At 44.8% G+C, this 12889-nt stretch overlaps 1 protein-coding gene across 1 annotated transcript in view; it reads left to right on the forward strand.

The window, feature by feature from the left end:
• LOC140731960 (peptidyl-prolyl cis-trans isomerase FKBP5-like) overlaps positions 1-12889 on the forward strand; it is a 266947-nt gene that overhangs the window by 209838 nt on the left and 44220 nt on the right. Inside the window, exon 5 of the mRNA XM_073053970.1 lies at positions 9594-9750. Coding sequence (XP_072910071.1) covers positions 9594-9750 — 157 coding nt within the window. The remainder of the gene's footprint in view (positions 1-9593; positions 9751-12889) is intronic.

The following is a 12889-nucleotide window of genomic DNA, read 5'->3' on the forward strand; positions in this document are numbered from 1 at the left end:
TCTCTCCCTAATAAGGGGGAAAGAGGTGTCTCCGTTTCACAGTGAGAGGGGGGACATAACAAACAACTCACTGATTTACGATGTTAAAAGTCTGTTGCTTCGCTTTTTCCAAGCTCTGAGCTCAAAGAGTCGGCACCAGAAAGGTGCAGCCCCCTGGATGCACTACATACAGTACTAGCCCGCTGTTCCTGATGTTGCGTCACTTCAGTCAGGGGCACCGGCCTTGAATCAGCCCGTCTCCAGAGCCATGAAAATCTGGAACCCTGAAGGTGCACTAGTCCTCCAGCCGTGTCCTTGACATATCAAAAAGTGGCCGGTCGTGAGGCCCCGAGAGCGGGTCCCATTCCCACAAAGGATCGAAGTCAGAGTGTAACTCCAGGTCAGGGTCTTCAACAGAACCTTGAAAAGGAAAAAAAGGATCTCAAAAATAGAAATAGAGCTGTTTCCAAAGATGCAAGCAGTCACCGTTTAGCACAATCTTAACTTCACTCCACCCCTCCGTCTGCACCCACACCCTCCTGACCCGTCCAAGGTTCGAATTTCTGTCCTTCCTCCCAGATGCTGTTGGAGTCTGTGAGCACTGGCCCTCATTCCTGACTGACACCGTGTCAACGCATAGTCTCAGGGCATCTTGCAACTCAGAAACAGGCCACTTGGCCCAGCCTCTCCATTCTGACCTTTGCACTTCTCCACTCGTCCAATTTTTGCCCATCGCCTTCCCTGCTTTGATGATTCACGTGCTGAAGTTGGTGTGTTTTCATGCAGACTCCCAAATGCTCACAGCAAAGTATGCAAGAGGACACCTTAAAAGGGATTAGCTTCAGTTGCCACATGTACATCAAAATGTTGCAACATACTGTGAAATATATGGTTTGTGTCAAATCAAATCAGCGAGGATTGTGTTGGGAGCTACCCCCAGGCATCACCACACTTCCAGCACCAACGTAGCGTGTCCACACTAACCTGGATGTCGTTGGAATGTGAGAGGACACTGGAGTGCCCAGAGGAAACCCGTGCGGTCACTGGGAGAGGGTACAGGCTCCTCACAGGCAGCGGCAGGAGCTGAGCTTTGATCCCTGATTACAGGTGGAGTAGGTGACTGTACGAACCATTACACCTCTTTTCATGTTGTGGTGTTCGCCGAGCTCGGCAGTTAGATTGCAGGTATTTCATCACTATCCGAGGTGACATCCTCAGTGCCGAGTTTTTGGTGTTTCTCTCTGGGAGTGCTCATGTGCTCGCTTGCCTCCATCCTGATTGGCTACCCCTTCATTGACCTTGAATTCTATTGGCTTGCATTTCTTTGGCTCTTAGGGGTTCGTAGATGGCGTCTATTTCGATATGTTTGTTTACGGAGTTATCAGAAGATAGACACGCTTCTAAAAATTCTCGTGCCTGCTTCATGTTGGCCTGTGCCAGAACCGCTGACATGCCCCAGTTAAAGCGATGTCCACCTTGGTCTTTGTGTACGGAGATCGGTGACAACGGATCATGTCTCCGTGCCACCAGTTTGCACCGCTGTAAATGAGTTGAGAGTTTATGTCCTGTCTGGCCGACGTGGTTCTTGTTGTAATTTCTGCAGGTGATCCCGCGCACCACATTGCTTCTGTCGGTTGTCTTTACTGGTACCTCGGTCCTTGAGACGAGCTTCCTGAAAGTCGGCATTGGTTTGTGAGCGATTGTGATGCCGTGAGGCTCTAGAAGTCGAGCTGTCAGTTCTGAGATAACCTTGATGTAGGCCGAGGTCGCGCACTTCAAATGCCTCAGCCTGAGCTAACAATATCAGCGGCGTCCGTCCCAGTACCTGTTGTCTGAATCATGTGCTCTGCCTTAGTGGCCATCAGAAGGACCTCCCAGCTGTCACTAGAGTAGCTGAAGAATTAATTTTAAAGCCTTAATAAAAGTTTATATATTGATCTTGAGAGGAAATCTGGGAGTCCACAGGATCTGCTAATCCACATGAAAGGGCTAAAAGATTCTGCAATTCTATTTATGACTTTTCTTACAATCCCATGCATCGAGTGGCACCTCTGCCATGGCAGAGACCCTCAGTACTACATGGAGTCTTGGCCTGGTTGTTCATGTCCTTGGCTTTGGCATTGGACTACTGGTTAGAGTGCTGCCCATGGTTGGGAAGTGCCTAGTTAGTCACTGCAGTTACGGGACAGATGTTCCCACTTGAGGAGATCCCATTGGCAGGATATTCTGAAGCAGCCAGAATGTAAAAAAAAACATGCTTTTTCTTCCAACTTTTTCTGACCTCAGTTTATTTTCCTATATTCATGCCAAAGTTGTTGGCTGTATCACTCTCAGATGGCGTAACTTAAACTTGGACTCCCTCTGAGAATGCATTTACATTGGTGAAGTATAGGTCAACTGCACAAGGACCTGGAGATGTGTCAAGGAAGGTGGGGAAGTGGCAGGGTGTTAATGCGTTGCAGTTACCCTCACACTTCTGTTAGTTTTCAGGGTTTTTTTTATATGCCATACTACATTTGAATCCACAGCTTTCTAAGATGCTGTATCTGTGGAATCAGTCTGCAGGACAAACTGATTGTCTACAATTGAAATGAAGGGATGTGGTCCATACATTTCCTCTAGCCAGTTCTGCCATTTACTGTCTTCATGGCTGATCTGTAAACTTCCACCCACAACATCATGAAGAGTTTTGTGGGCTGGAGGACTCAGTGTTTTTCCTTACGAGATGCTGAGAACTTGAAGGGGTTATTGTCTAAGCTTTGTTGCACACTCCGGATCTTCAGCTCCCTGGTGTGGGAGAGGTGGAGAGGTGGTTGCCTGAGGAATCTCCTCCACTTGGCTCTGGATATTCAGAGGTCCAGGTCCAAGCTCATCGCAATGTTCTGTTTCTGGAGAGAGGCCAGGCTTTGTCTACTGCTCTGCTTGATGCCTTCTGTGACAAGTGGGCACTGTGGACTGATGTGCATCCGTGTTGGTGGGAACAGCCTTCTAGGTTGTGTTTTCTCTCATGATAAAGAACAGAAGCAAAACAAACGTACAAAAAATGTGCTACGTAGAAAGAAGAACTTCACTCGTGCCTGAGTCCAGAAATTCTTAATTCATTCAATGGATATGGACTTTGTAAGCTGAGCTCATCCTAGTTACTCAGAGAAGGTGGTGGTGAACTGCCTTCGTCGACCAGTGCAGGTTTTCAGGTGTGGGTCACCAATGGTGCTCTTAGAGATGAGATTCCAGGACCCTGACACGGTGACAGTGAAGGAACGCAGTGTATTTCCAAGTGAAGATTTGGTGTGGCTTGGAGGGTGACTTCTAGTTGGTGGTGTTCCCCTGGTTTTGCTGTCCTTATCCTTTCAGCTGGTAGAGATAGTGGGTTTGGGAGGTGCTCCCTAAGGAGTCTTGGTGGGTTGCTGCACAGCTTTCATGCAGATGGGACAAACTGCCCTTGAAATCTGCTCCAGCAGTCACTAAGGTAGTGGCTGATGGTAATCTCAACTCTACAGACTGATCGAACTGCTCCAGCAGTCACTAAGATAGTGGCTGATGGTAATCTCAACTCTACAGACTGATCGAACTGCTCCAGCAGTCACTAAGATCGTGGCTGATGGTAATCTCAACTCTACAGACTGATCGAACTGCTCCAGCAGTCACTAAGATCATGGCTGATGGTAATCTCAACTCTACAGACTGATCGAACTGCTCCAGCAGTCACTAAGATCGTGGCTGATGGTAATCTCAACTCTACAGACTGATCGAACTTCTCCAGCAGTCACTAAGATCGTGGCTGATGGTAATCTCAACTCTACAGACTGATCGAACTGCTCCAGCAGTCACTAAGATCGTGGCTGATGGTAATCTCAACTCTACAGACTGATCGAACTGCTCCAGCAGTCACTAAGATCGTGGCTGATGGTAATCTCAACTCTACAGACTGATCGAACTGCTCCAGCAGTCACTAAGATCGTGGCTGATGGTAATCTCAACTCTACAGACTGATCGAACTTCTCCAGCAGTCACTAAGATCGTGGCTGATGGTAATCTCAACTCTACAGACTGATCGAACTGCTCCAGCAGTCACTAAGATCGTGGCTGATGGTAATCTCAACTCTACAGACTGATCGAACTGCTCCAGCAGTCACTAAGATCGTGGCTGATGGTAATCTCAACTCTACAGACTGATCGAACTGCTCCAGCAGTCACTAAGATCGTGGCTGATGGTAATCTCAACTCTACAGACTGATCGAACTGCTCCAGCAGTCACTAAGATCGTGGCTGATGGTAATCTCAACTCTACAGACTGATCGAACTGCTCCAGCAGTCACTAAGATCGTGGCTGATTGCAACCTCAACTCTAGACTGGTCTAACTGTGGTGTCCCTGAACTCCACTGCTTATCTAGTGTCCCTCTACTTCTGCCTTAAAATATTCAAGAACTTTAAAATATTCCACCATCCTTTGAAGAAGAAAGAGCTAATGAATCTCGCTGCTGCCATTAGGAAGAAGGTACAGGAGCCTGAGGATTTACACTGTCAGGTTCAGGAGAAGTTATTAATCCTTCAGCCATCAGGTTCCTGAATCAAAGGAGATTACTTCACTCGCCCCATCGTTGAAATGTTCTTACAACCTACGGACTCACTTTCAAGATTCTTCATCTCATGTTCTTGATATTTATTGATTATTTACTTATTATATAATAATAAAATAATATAATTAGATATTATAATTATTTCTTGCCTTTTGCACACTGGCAGAGCATCCAAGTTGGTGTGGTGTTCTATTGATTCTATTATGATTATGGATTTATTGAGTATGCCTGCAAGAAAATGAATCTCTGGGTTGTATACGGTGACATATGTGTACTTTGAAAATAAATTTGCTCTCACCTTACTTCCTTCCTGCTCACTACATTGCTGGGGTTTAGGGCAGCAATGAAGGTCTTCCATTTCTTACAGTGGTCAGGGCTTCCTTCATTATGTCAGCAGCTTCCTGTCAGTCATGCAAGTCCCCAGCTGGAGACTCAGGAATACCGTCACGTTCAGATAGAGGAGGAGTCTTCATTGCTGTTTCTGTGACAATTTTTTTTTGAGCAGTCAGGTTGTTAGCCCTGAGCTGAACCCCTGAACCCGAAGGACCATTGGACCACTGACCTCTACCCTTTGACCTGTTTGACAAGGGTGACCCTACCAAGAGCCAAAACATAAAGCCCTGACTCCAGCTAACACAGCTCTCCAGGTCATTGAAACACAACAAACCTCTAAACCATGACAAAGTTGTGGTCCTCCTGGAGGATCTGCTCCCAAGACCTAACATTAACTCCAAACCTGACCTGACCCGACCCAAAAACTGCACTAAAGCAGAGGGAAAGACTATCTTAGCAGCACACGTGTAGGACAGACCATGATTAAACATATTGAGTTGTGCTGAGCCAAGCTAGTGTGGCCTAGACTGTCCCAACCCTGAATATTCTATCAGAAAATACACCTGACCCCCCCCCCCCCCCCACAGTAGTTTGGGTCCTGATCAGCTCGCCTAGATTCCAGCCTAGACTTCGAGGACTGGCTCTGTTGTGGGTCAGAGTGCAGATTGTGATTTGGCAGAAGATGTGGTTGTTCAGGATGACTGAGAGACAGCTGCCATGAGAATGTTATTTTGGAATATCCCTTCATGTTTCAGAACAACAGAGTTCATGCTCTTCAGGCAAACTTGTTCTTTCAGGAATAGCCCATGCCCTCTGCAGAAGGACACCATCCTGCCTTTCCAGGCACCGTTCTACATTAAAAACACATTCACACAGAGCAAATGGAAGGGAAATTGCCCAACACAGTAAGAACTTGATCTTTGTTGTTGACAAAATGCAATTCCATTGAGCGGCACACATAAACTCTACATGAGGCAGCAGAATTTCCAAGCTAATGCGCTGGCTCCTAACTCTATACAGATTATTTCGGCATAACAATAATGACAACGCCACAAAAGAGATCCTTTGCACTTTGAAAGACTCTGGTGTTCTGAGGGGTGATTTTAGGTGTGGGGAAGGGGACTTTTGTCTAGCTCTGGACATTTTTTTTGAGGAAGTGCCCTGAATGTCTGGCTGTGGTTCATTGTGTACTTAATACAAACTCATTTTCCACCAGTTAAAACAGTGCCATCTGCCAGCACTCTTGGGCAAGCCCTTGGTCACACAATATATTTGTTGACTTTTACTTATCTAATTTTATTTATTTAGAGATTGAGGTACAGAATTGTAGAATCAAGAATTCTTTAAGTTATAAGTGGATATCAACTCCATTTCCAAAATTCTCTTCTATCACCAGTCCATAACTTATCAGTGAGTTTCCTTCGTTGCAATCTAGATCGTGCAATCTAAATTGAGTATCAACTCTGAATCACTGCACAGGGAGGCACGCTACAAACTTACTGCTGTCTCAGCTCACTTTTGACTTACTTTAGCCATTCTGAGGTCTCACAACTTGTAAACCAAATTTGCAGTCTCTGTTTTGTGCTCAGAATGAGTAGGTTCTGAAGACAACCCAGATTAAAGTTTTTTTTTAAACTGTAAAATCCTGTCCGAGGAAATCCCCACAACGTGTCTAACTCAGCTTTGGGATTCACCCACAGGAGATGGTATTTTAAATGGATAGTGAATGAGTGAATGTGGCACTGAGAGTATGGGTAGGTCTGCGTTAATGCTTGTTCCATAATGTGAATGGTGGATTAGAGAATGATATTTGCATTACTTGGACCCCACATTGGTTATAGTTAATTGCAAATGGAAAAACCTGTTAAAATCGGTACTTTGAAACCAATTATAACCTGTTGTGCTATAACATTGACAACTATCACGGCAGAGCGGATCTATGCTCACTGATTCCCAGGAATGTCTAGCCCATGACCAATCAAAATGCAGATGAAGCTGGGGGTAGCATGAGAACCCAGAGTCCTTGCACTGGGAGTATTAGCTCTGCGTGAGCAGAACGAGCAGTGAGTCACTTCTCAAACCACGCCATCACACAGCTGAGGATGAGTCTGCAGTTCACACTGTTGGATCCTGATACGTTTGGGATCCAAAGGTTCCTCAGAAGTCAAGAATGGGACATAAAACTTGTTGCTTATGGCTGTTTTATTAAACGTTGAAAGAACGGGGAACGAGAGAGCTGAGAGAAGAAAAGGACAAAAAGCAGTCATGGTCATCTTATACTGAGGCTAGAAATTACGAGAGTTCTAGTGATTACAATGAAGAAATAAAATAACTGGATTCAAATGGCATGACCCCTGCTACTGAAAACTGTGAAGTTTCTAGAAAAATACAGAAGCAACTGTATTATGATTACTGGAAAATCTGCTGCACAATTACATGTATAGAACTGATTAGATACAAGCAAGTACAGGAAAGTTAAACTGCAAGGTAAGTAACTATTCGACACCCAACACCATATTTATGTCACTAGCCACAGCAGAAGCTATGAAACCAGAATGAAGGATGTGAACCTTGATCCTAAAGCAGGGCATATAAGAAAGCAGGATTTGTGTCACTGTGGTTGTGCTGACCTGTACGGGTGTGTTGTGAGTGTCATTGCTGTACATATAGTGTGTATAGCAAACCTGGGTGCTAATTATCAACATCTGAATTAGTCTATGCAGGTTAATAGTTTTTCCAAAGTAGCACTGGACAGCAAAGATTTTACTTCCTGAATACTTTTGGGTGTATATTATTGATTTTGGGCTGAAATCACCATGAAATTTCCCTATCATGCACCATTCAATTCATAATTTAATAAAAATTGATGCTGATGTTAAAGAAGACATTTTTGTTGGTCCACAAATCAAACTGGTCGTCAATGTCAGCCAATTCAAAGAACTTCTAGATGGATTGGAGAAAATTGTGTGGAAGGTATTCAAGGACATTGTTGAAAATTTTCTTGGCAACTACTTATCACCAAAGTGTGTGCGGCATACAATGTTTTAAGCATACAAAACCATGAATTGAAACAAGTCACCGAAGATTCATTTTCTGCATTTGAATTGAATTGAAAGATCTTTATTGCCATTATACATAGATACAATGAAACTTTGTTTGGCTTCCTCTCAGGCAATCAAACAAAGCGGTAGATAAAAACAAGACAGTGATAGAAAAACAGTATTAGATAAATAAGTAACAGAAAATAAGTTGCAGCATCACCAGAATATCACAGTAATGCACAAAGTGCCATTAGTGCAAGTATTTGAGTCCTTGTGTGTGCTCACAGTTTCAGTCATTGTTCTGTGGGAGTGGTGTGGTGGAGGCCACAGCTCTGGGGTAGAAGCTGTTCCTCAGTCTATTTGTTCTGGCTTTTAGTGTCCTGAACCTTTTGCTGGACGGCAGCGGGTCAAACAGGGAGTGGCCGGGGTGTGCGGTGTCTCTGGTTATGCTGATCGCTTTCCTCCGGAGTCTGCTGGAATAGATGTGTCCAGTCCTGGGAGCTCCATCCTCCATCCTGACAATTTGCATTCCCATTAAGACTTCTTCCCTGCAAATCTTGGTACTGTCAGTGACAAAATTGGTGAAATGTTTCACCAGGACATTGTGATCATGGAGAATTGGTATCAGGGCAAATGGAATCCATCAATGCTGGCTGATTATTGTTGGAGACTAAAACAAGAAGCCTCAGACACTGAGTTAAATGAAAATCATCAACAAAACGTATTTAGCTCAGTTAAACTATTCCAAAGCATCAGCACTGTTGTACAATTAAACACATTATATTCAATAAAAGTTAATTTCTTGTTTCTCCAAATTCCTATGTGATACAAGAAAGCTGAGTTATATTGATATTCACCTTCCATCTGTCTATCATAACCACAGAAAAATTCTGAAGAAGCAATATTTTTGAAAAAAATTGTTGTCTAATATATTTTTTCTGAAGGTATTAGGTGTCTGTAAGCTTGTTTCATTTACAATGATCTATTTAACTCTTTTATTTATTTGTTTTGGAGGATATGTCAGCATTTAGTGTCCATCCATAATTGGCCTTGAGCTAGAGGTTGTGAGCCACCTTGGAAGTGTTGCTGTTGGGGAGGGAGAATCCAGATTTAGACCCAGCAAGAACAAAAGAAATGTGGTGAATAGTGAAGGTCAGGAATATCTGTGACTCGGAGGGGAATCTACAGGTGGTAGTGGTTGCTGAATTTTGCATCATAACTTTCAAACCTTTTTGTTGAATCGTATCCCCGATTGCTTGGCTTAAATAACTTCCAGCTCACTTTCTCCCCTGCAAGGAGATTAGAGAGTTGTTACAGATTATAAAGCTGTCCTTTCAAAACTCAGACAAATAAAACTGGTAATGCTAAAACTCCATAATAAACACAGATTCTGGAAATTCTTGGGCACAGGGAAAGGGAAAGGAATCGGATGTTTGAAATCAATAAAGATTTGTTAGGACTAAAAAATTTATTTTCATCCTTCAGCTTAGCTTTAACTGTCCAACCCTAAGCAGGCTGATCCACAACATCCCTGTGGAATTAAATAAAAACTACACAGCAACCTGTGTTGAATGTAATGACAATTTTTTATCATGAAGAATTCTCAAGAAGAAACAGATGCAACGTTATTTCTACAATCTATTCTTTTGCTCCCTGCAGTTTATGTGGAAGGATGGTGTGATGGTGCCTTGTTTGACCAGCGTGAGGTTAAATTTGTGGTCGGAGAAGGGGAAGATCACGATATTCCCATAGGAGTGGACAAAGCCATGGAGAAAATGCAGAGAGGAGAGCATTGCATTCTTCACCTGAACCCAAAGTAAGTGCACAGCATACTAATTGGAAAATCATAGACATAAGGGTATACAGCTCAGAAACAGCCCCCTCAAACCACTGTGTCCTACTTTAATCCATTGTGGTTCCTGTCATCGGGTCCAATGATGACAGGATATCTGTGCGGGCGAGTTTTTAAAGTGGAAAAGCCGTTGCATTGGGTGATTCTACTCTCTCAACCTCAGAAGTCTGGGTCCAGTGGTGTGAGTAGTCTTCCTTAGATGCAGTGGATGACCATGACATCTCCTGTGCCTTGTCGTGCCCTTCACTGTCCACGGGCGTTACAGAACCGCCTTCCTGGCCAATGGATCTCACTGCACACCTCACCTGCCCAGTCTGCATTATAGATAAGGATTAATCAATTATTTTCCTCATACCCCCATCATCTTCCACCAAATTGTACCACTTGCCCGTACACCAGTGGCAGCGGACAGTGGCCAATGAACCTGCACATCTTTTGGATGTGGGAGGAAACCGGAGCACCTGGAGCAAGGGCTCCCAATCTGGGGTCCACAAACTCCTCGGTTAATGGTAGGGTATAAAAACTCCCACTCTCGAGGAAATCCATGTGATCATGGGGCGAATGTATAAGTTCTACGCAGACTGATCCCAAGGTCAGGATCGAACCCTGGTTTCTGGAGCTGAGGGGCAGAAAGACACAGCATAGTTCCATCTCTCTGTTGTCATGCCCCTTCGAAATGTCTTTGTCTTGTTTTCCCATGAGGAAGCCAAAACCTTTGAAAACATCTGAAAACAAGTCCCATTGATATGGCCTTTGTTAAAACCCTGCAATTGTAAGTGTAGCATTTATGAATCACCAACAAGAAGCAATGAATTAATTTAGCACTTTCTCAACTGAGGGAAGTTGACTAGAGACCCCAACTTTCTGCTCTTCAAATGCATCTGAAAAAACGCATGGACCTGTTCCCCATCCTCATCCAAAGGCCAAGTCCACATGTACACTGGACTGGAGTCAGTGCAATGTCAATGTGGTCAAGTCTCTGAGCTCAGACAGAAGAGCATGGTAAATGGGATGTACTGACAATGACAACAATACTCCATTATATTATGTCTTTTAACGTAAAGCGTCCCTGAACACTTCACAATTTTTAACTATCAAAAGAGAGAGGTATAAACACTAAAAGCTTAACTAAAGACAAACATGAGAAAATCTACAGTTGCTGGAAATCCAAGCAACACACAGAAAATGCTGGAGGAACTCAGCAGACCAGGCAACATCTATGGAAAAGAGTACAAACAACATTTTAGGCCGAGACCTTTCATCAGCACTGGTGGGAAAAAAGATGAGGAGTCAGAGTAAGAAGGTGAGGGGAGGGGAGGAAGAAACACAAGGTGATAACTGAAGTAAAAGTTGGGAAGTCAATTAGTGAAAGAGATACAGGACTGGAGAAGGGGGAAGCTGAAAGGAGAGGACAAAAGGCCAAGGAAGAAAGAAAAGGGGGAGGAACCCAGAAGCAGGTGATGGGCAGGTAAGGAGAAAAGGTGAGAGAGGTAAAAAGGATGGGGAAGCATCATGCTATGAGCAGGTTCAGCAGAAATAGAGGAATTGAGAGAAGGGGATGGCATTTTCACAAGTAACAGGGTGGGAAGAGGTATAGTCCAGGTAGCTGTGAGAGTCATTGGGTCCATAACAGACATCAGTAGACAAGTTGTCTTCAGAGATAGAGACAGTCAGATTGAGGAAGGGAAGGGAGGTGTCAGAAATGGACCAGGTGAATTTGAGGGCAAGGTGGCAGTTGGAGGCAAAGTCGACAAGTTCAGCACGAGTGCAGGAAGCCATTGTTTAGGAACAGTGTGAGACGGTCACCAGTGTAGGCTTAGAGCGTAGACTGTTCCATGTAGCCAACAAACAGGCAGCCATAGCTGGGACCCATGTGGGTGCCCTTGGCTACCACTTTTGTCTGAAGGAAGTGGGAGGAGCTGAAGGAGAAGTTATTGAGAGTGAGAACAAGTTCTGCCAGATCAAGGAGAGTGCTAGTGGAGGGGAACTGGTTGGGTCTGGTGTCCAGAAAGAAACAGAGAGCTTTGAGACCTTCCTGGTGGGGAATGGAAGTGTATAGGGGCTGGACATCCATAGTGCAAATAAAATTATCTGCACCAGGGAAGTTGAAGCCATTTTAAAATGTGTGTGAAGTTATAAACCAGCCTGTCCAGGTAACCCCACTGTTTCCGCTTGTTCCTGCCCCACTGAACTCATATCAGCACAACTCGACTCTGTTTTATCCCCCCGGTTCAGTCCCTTCCTACATGCATCCCTGACACTTCACACACTCTTGATCTGGCCACTCCACCAGGGGTAGGTACCCCTGTCCTCACCTACCACCCCACCAGCCTCCGTGTTCAGCACATAATTCTCCATAACATCTACCATCATCAATGGGATCCCACCACCAAGCACATCTTTCCTCCCCACCCAACCTACTGCTTTCCGCAGGGATTCCCCACTGATCTCCCTCCATTACTCATTCCCTACTGATCTCCCTCCATTGTCCATTCCACACTGATCTCCCTCCATTGCTCATTCCCCACTGATCTCCCTCCATTGTCCATTCATCACTGATCTCCCTCCATTGCTCATTCCCCACTGATCTCCCTCCATTGTCCATTCCACACTGATCTCCCTCCATTGTCCATTCCCCACTGATCTCCCTCCATTGTCCATTCCACACTGATCTCCCTCCATTGTCCATTCCCCACTGATCTCCCTCCATTGTCCATTCCACACTGCTCTCCCTCCATTGTCCATTCCACACTGATCTCCCTCCATTGTCCATTCCCCACTGATCTCCCTCCATTGTCCATTCCACACTGCTCTCCCTCCATTGTCCATTCCCCACTGATCTCACTCCATTACTCATTCACCACTGATCTCCCTCCATCATCCATTCCACACTGATCTCCCTCCATCGTCCATTCCACACTGATCTCCCTCCATTGCTCATTCCCCACTGATCTCCCTACATTGTCCATTCCCCACTGATCTCCCTCCATTGTCCATTCCCCACTGATCTCCCTCCATTGTCCATTCCCCACTGATCTCCCTCCATTGCTCATTCCTCACTGATCTCCCTCCATTGTCCATTCCCCACTGATCTCCCTCTATT

Source organism: Hemitrygon akajei, chromosome 8 (genome assembly GCF_048418815.1).
Source record: "Hemitrygon akajei chromosome 8, sHemAka1.3, whole genome shotgun sequence".
NCBI lineage: Eukaryota > Metazoa > Chordata > Chondrichthyes > Myliobatiformes > Dasyatidae > Hemitrygon > Hemitrygon akajei.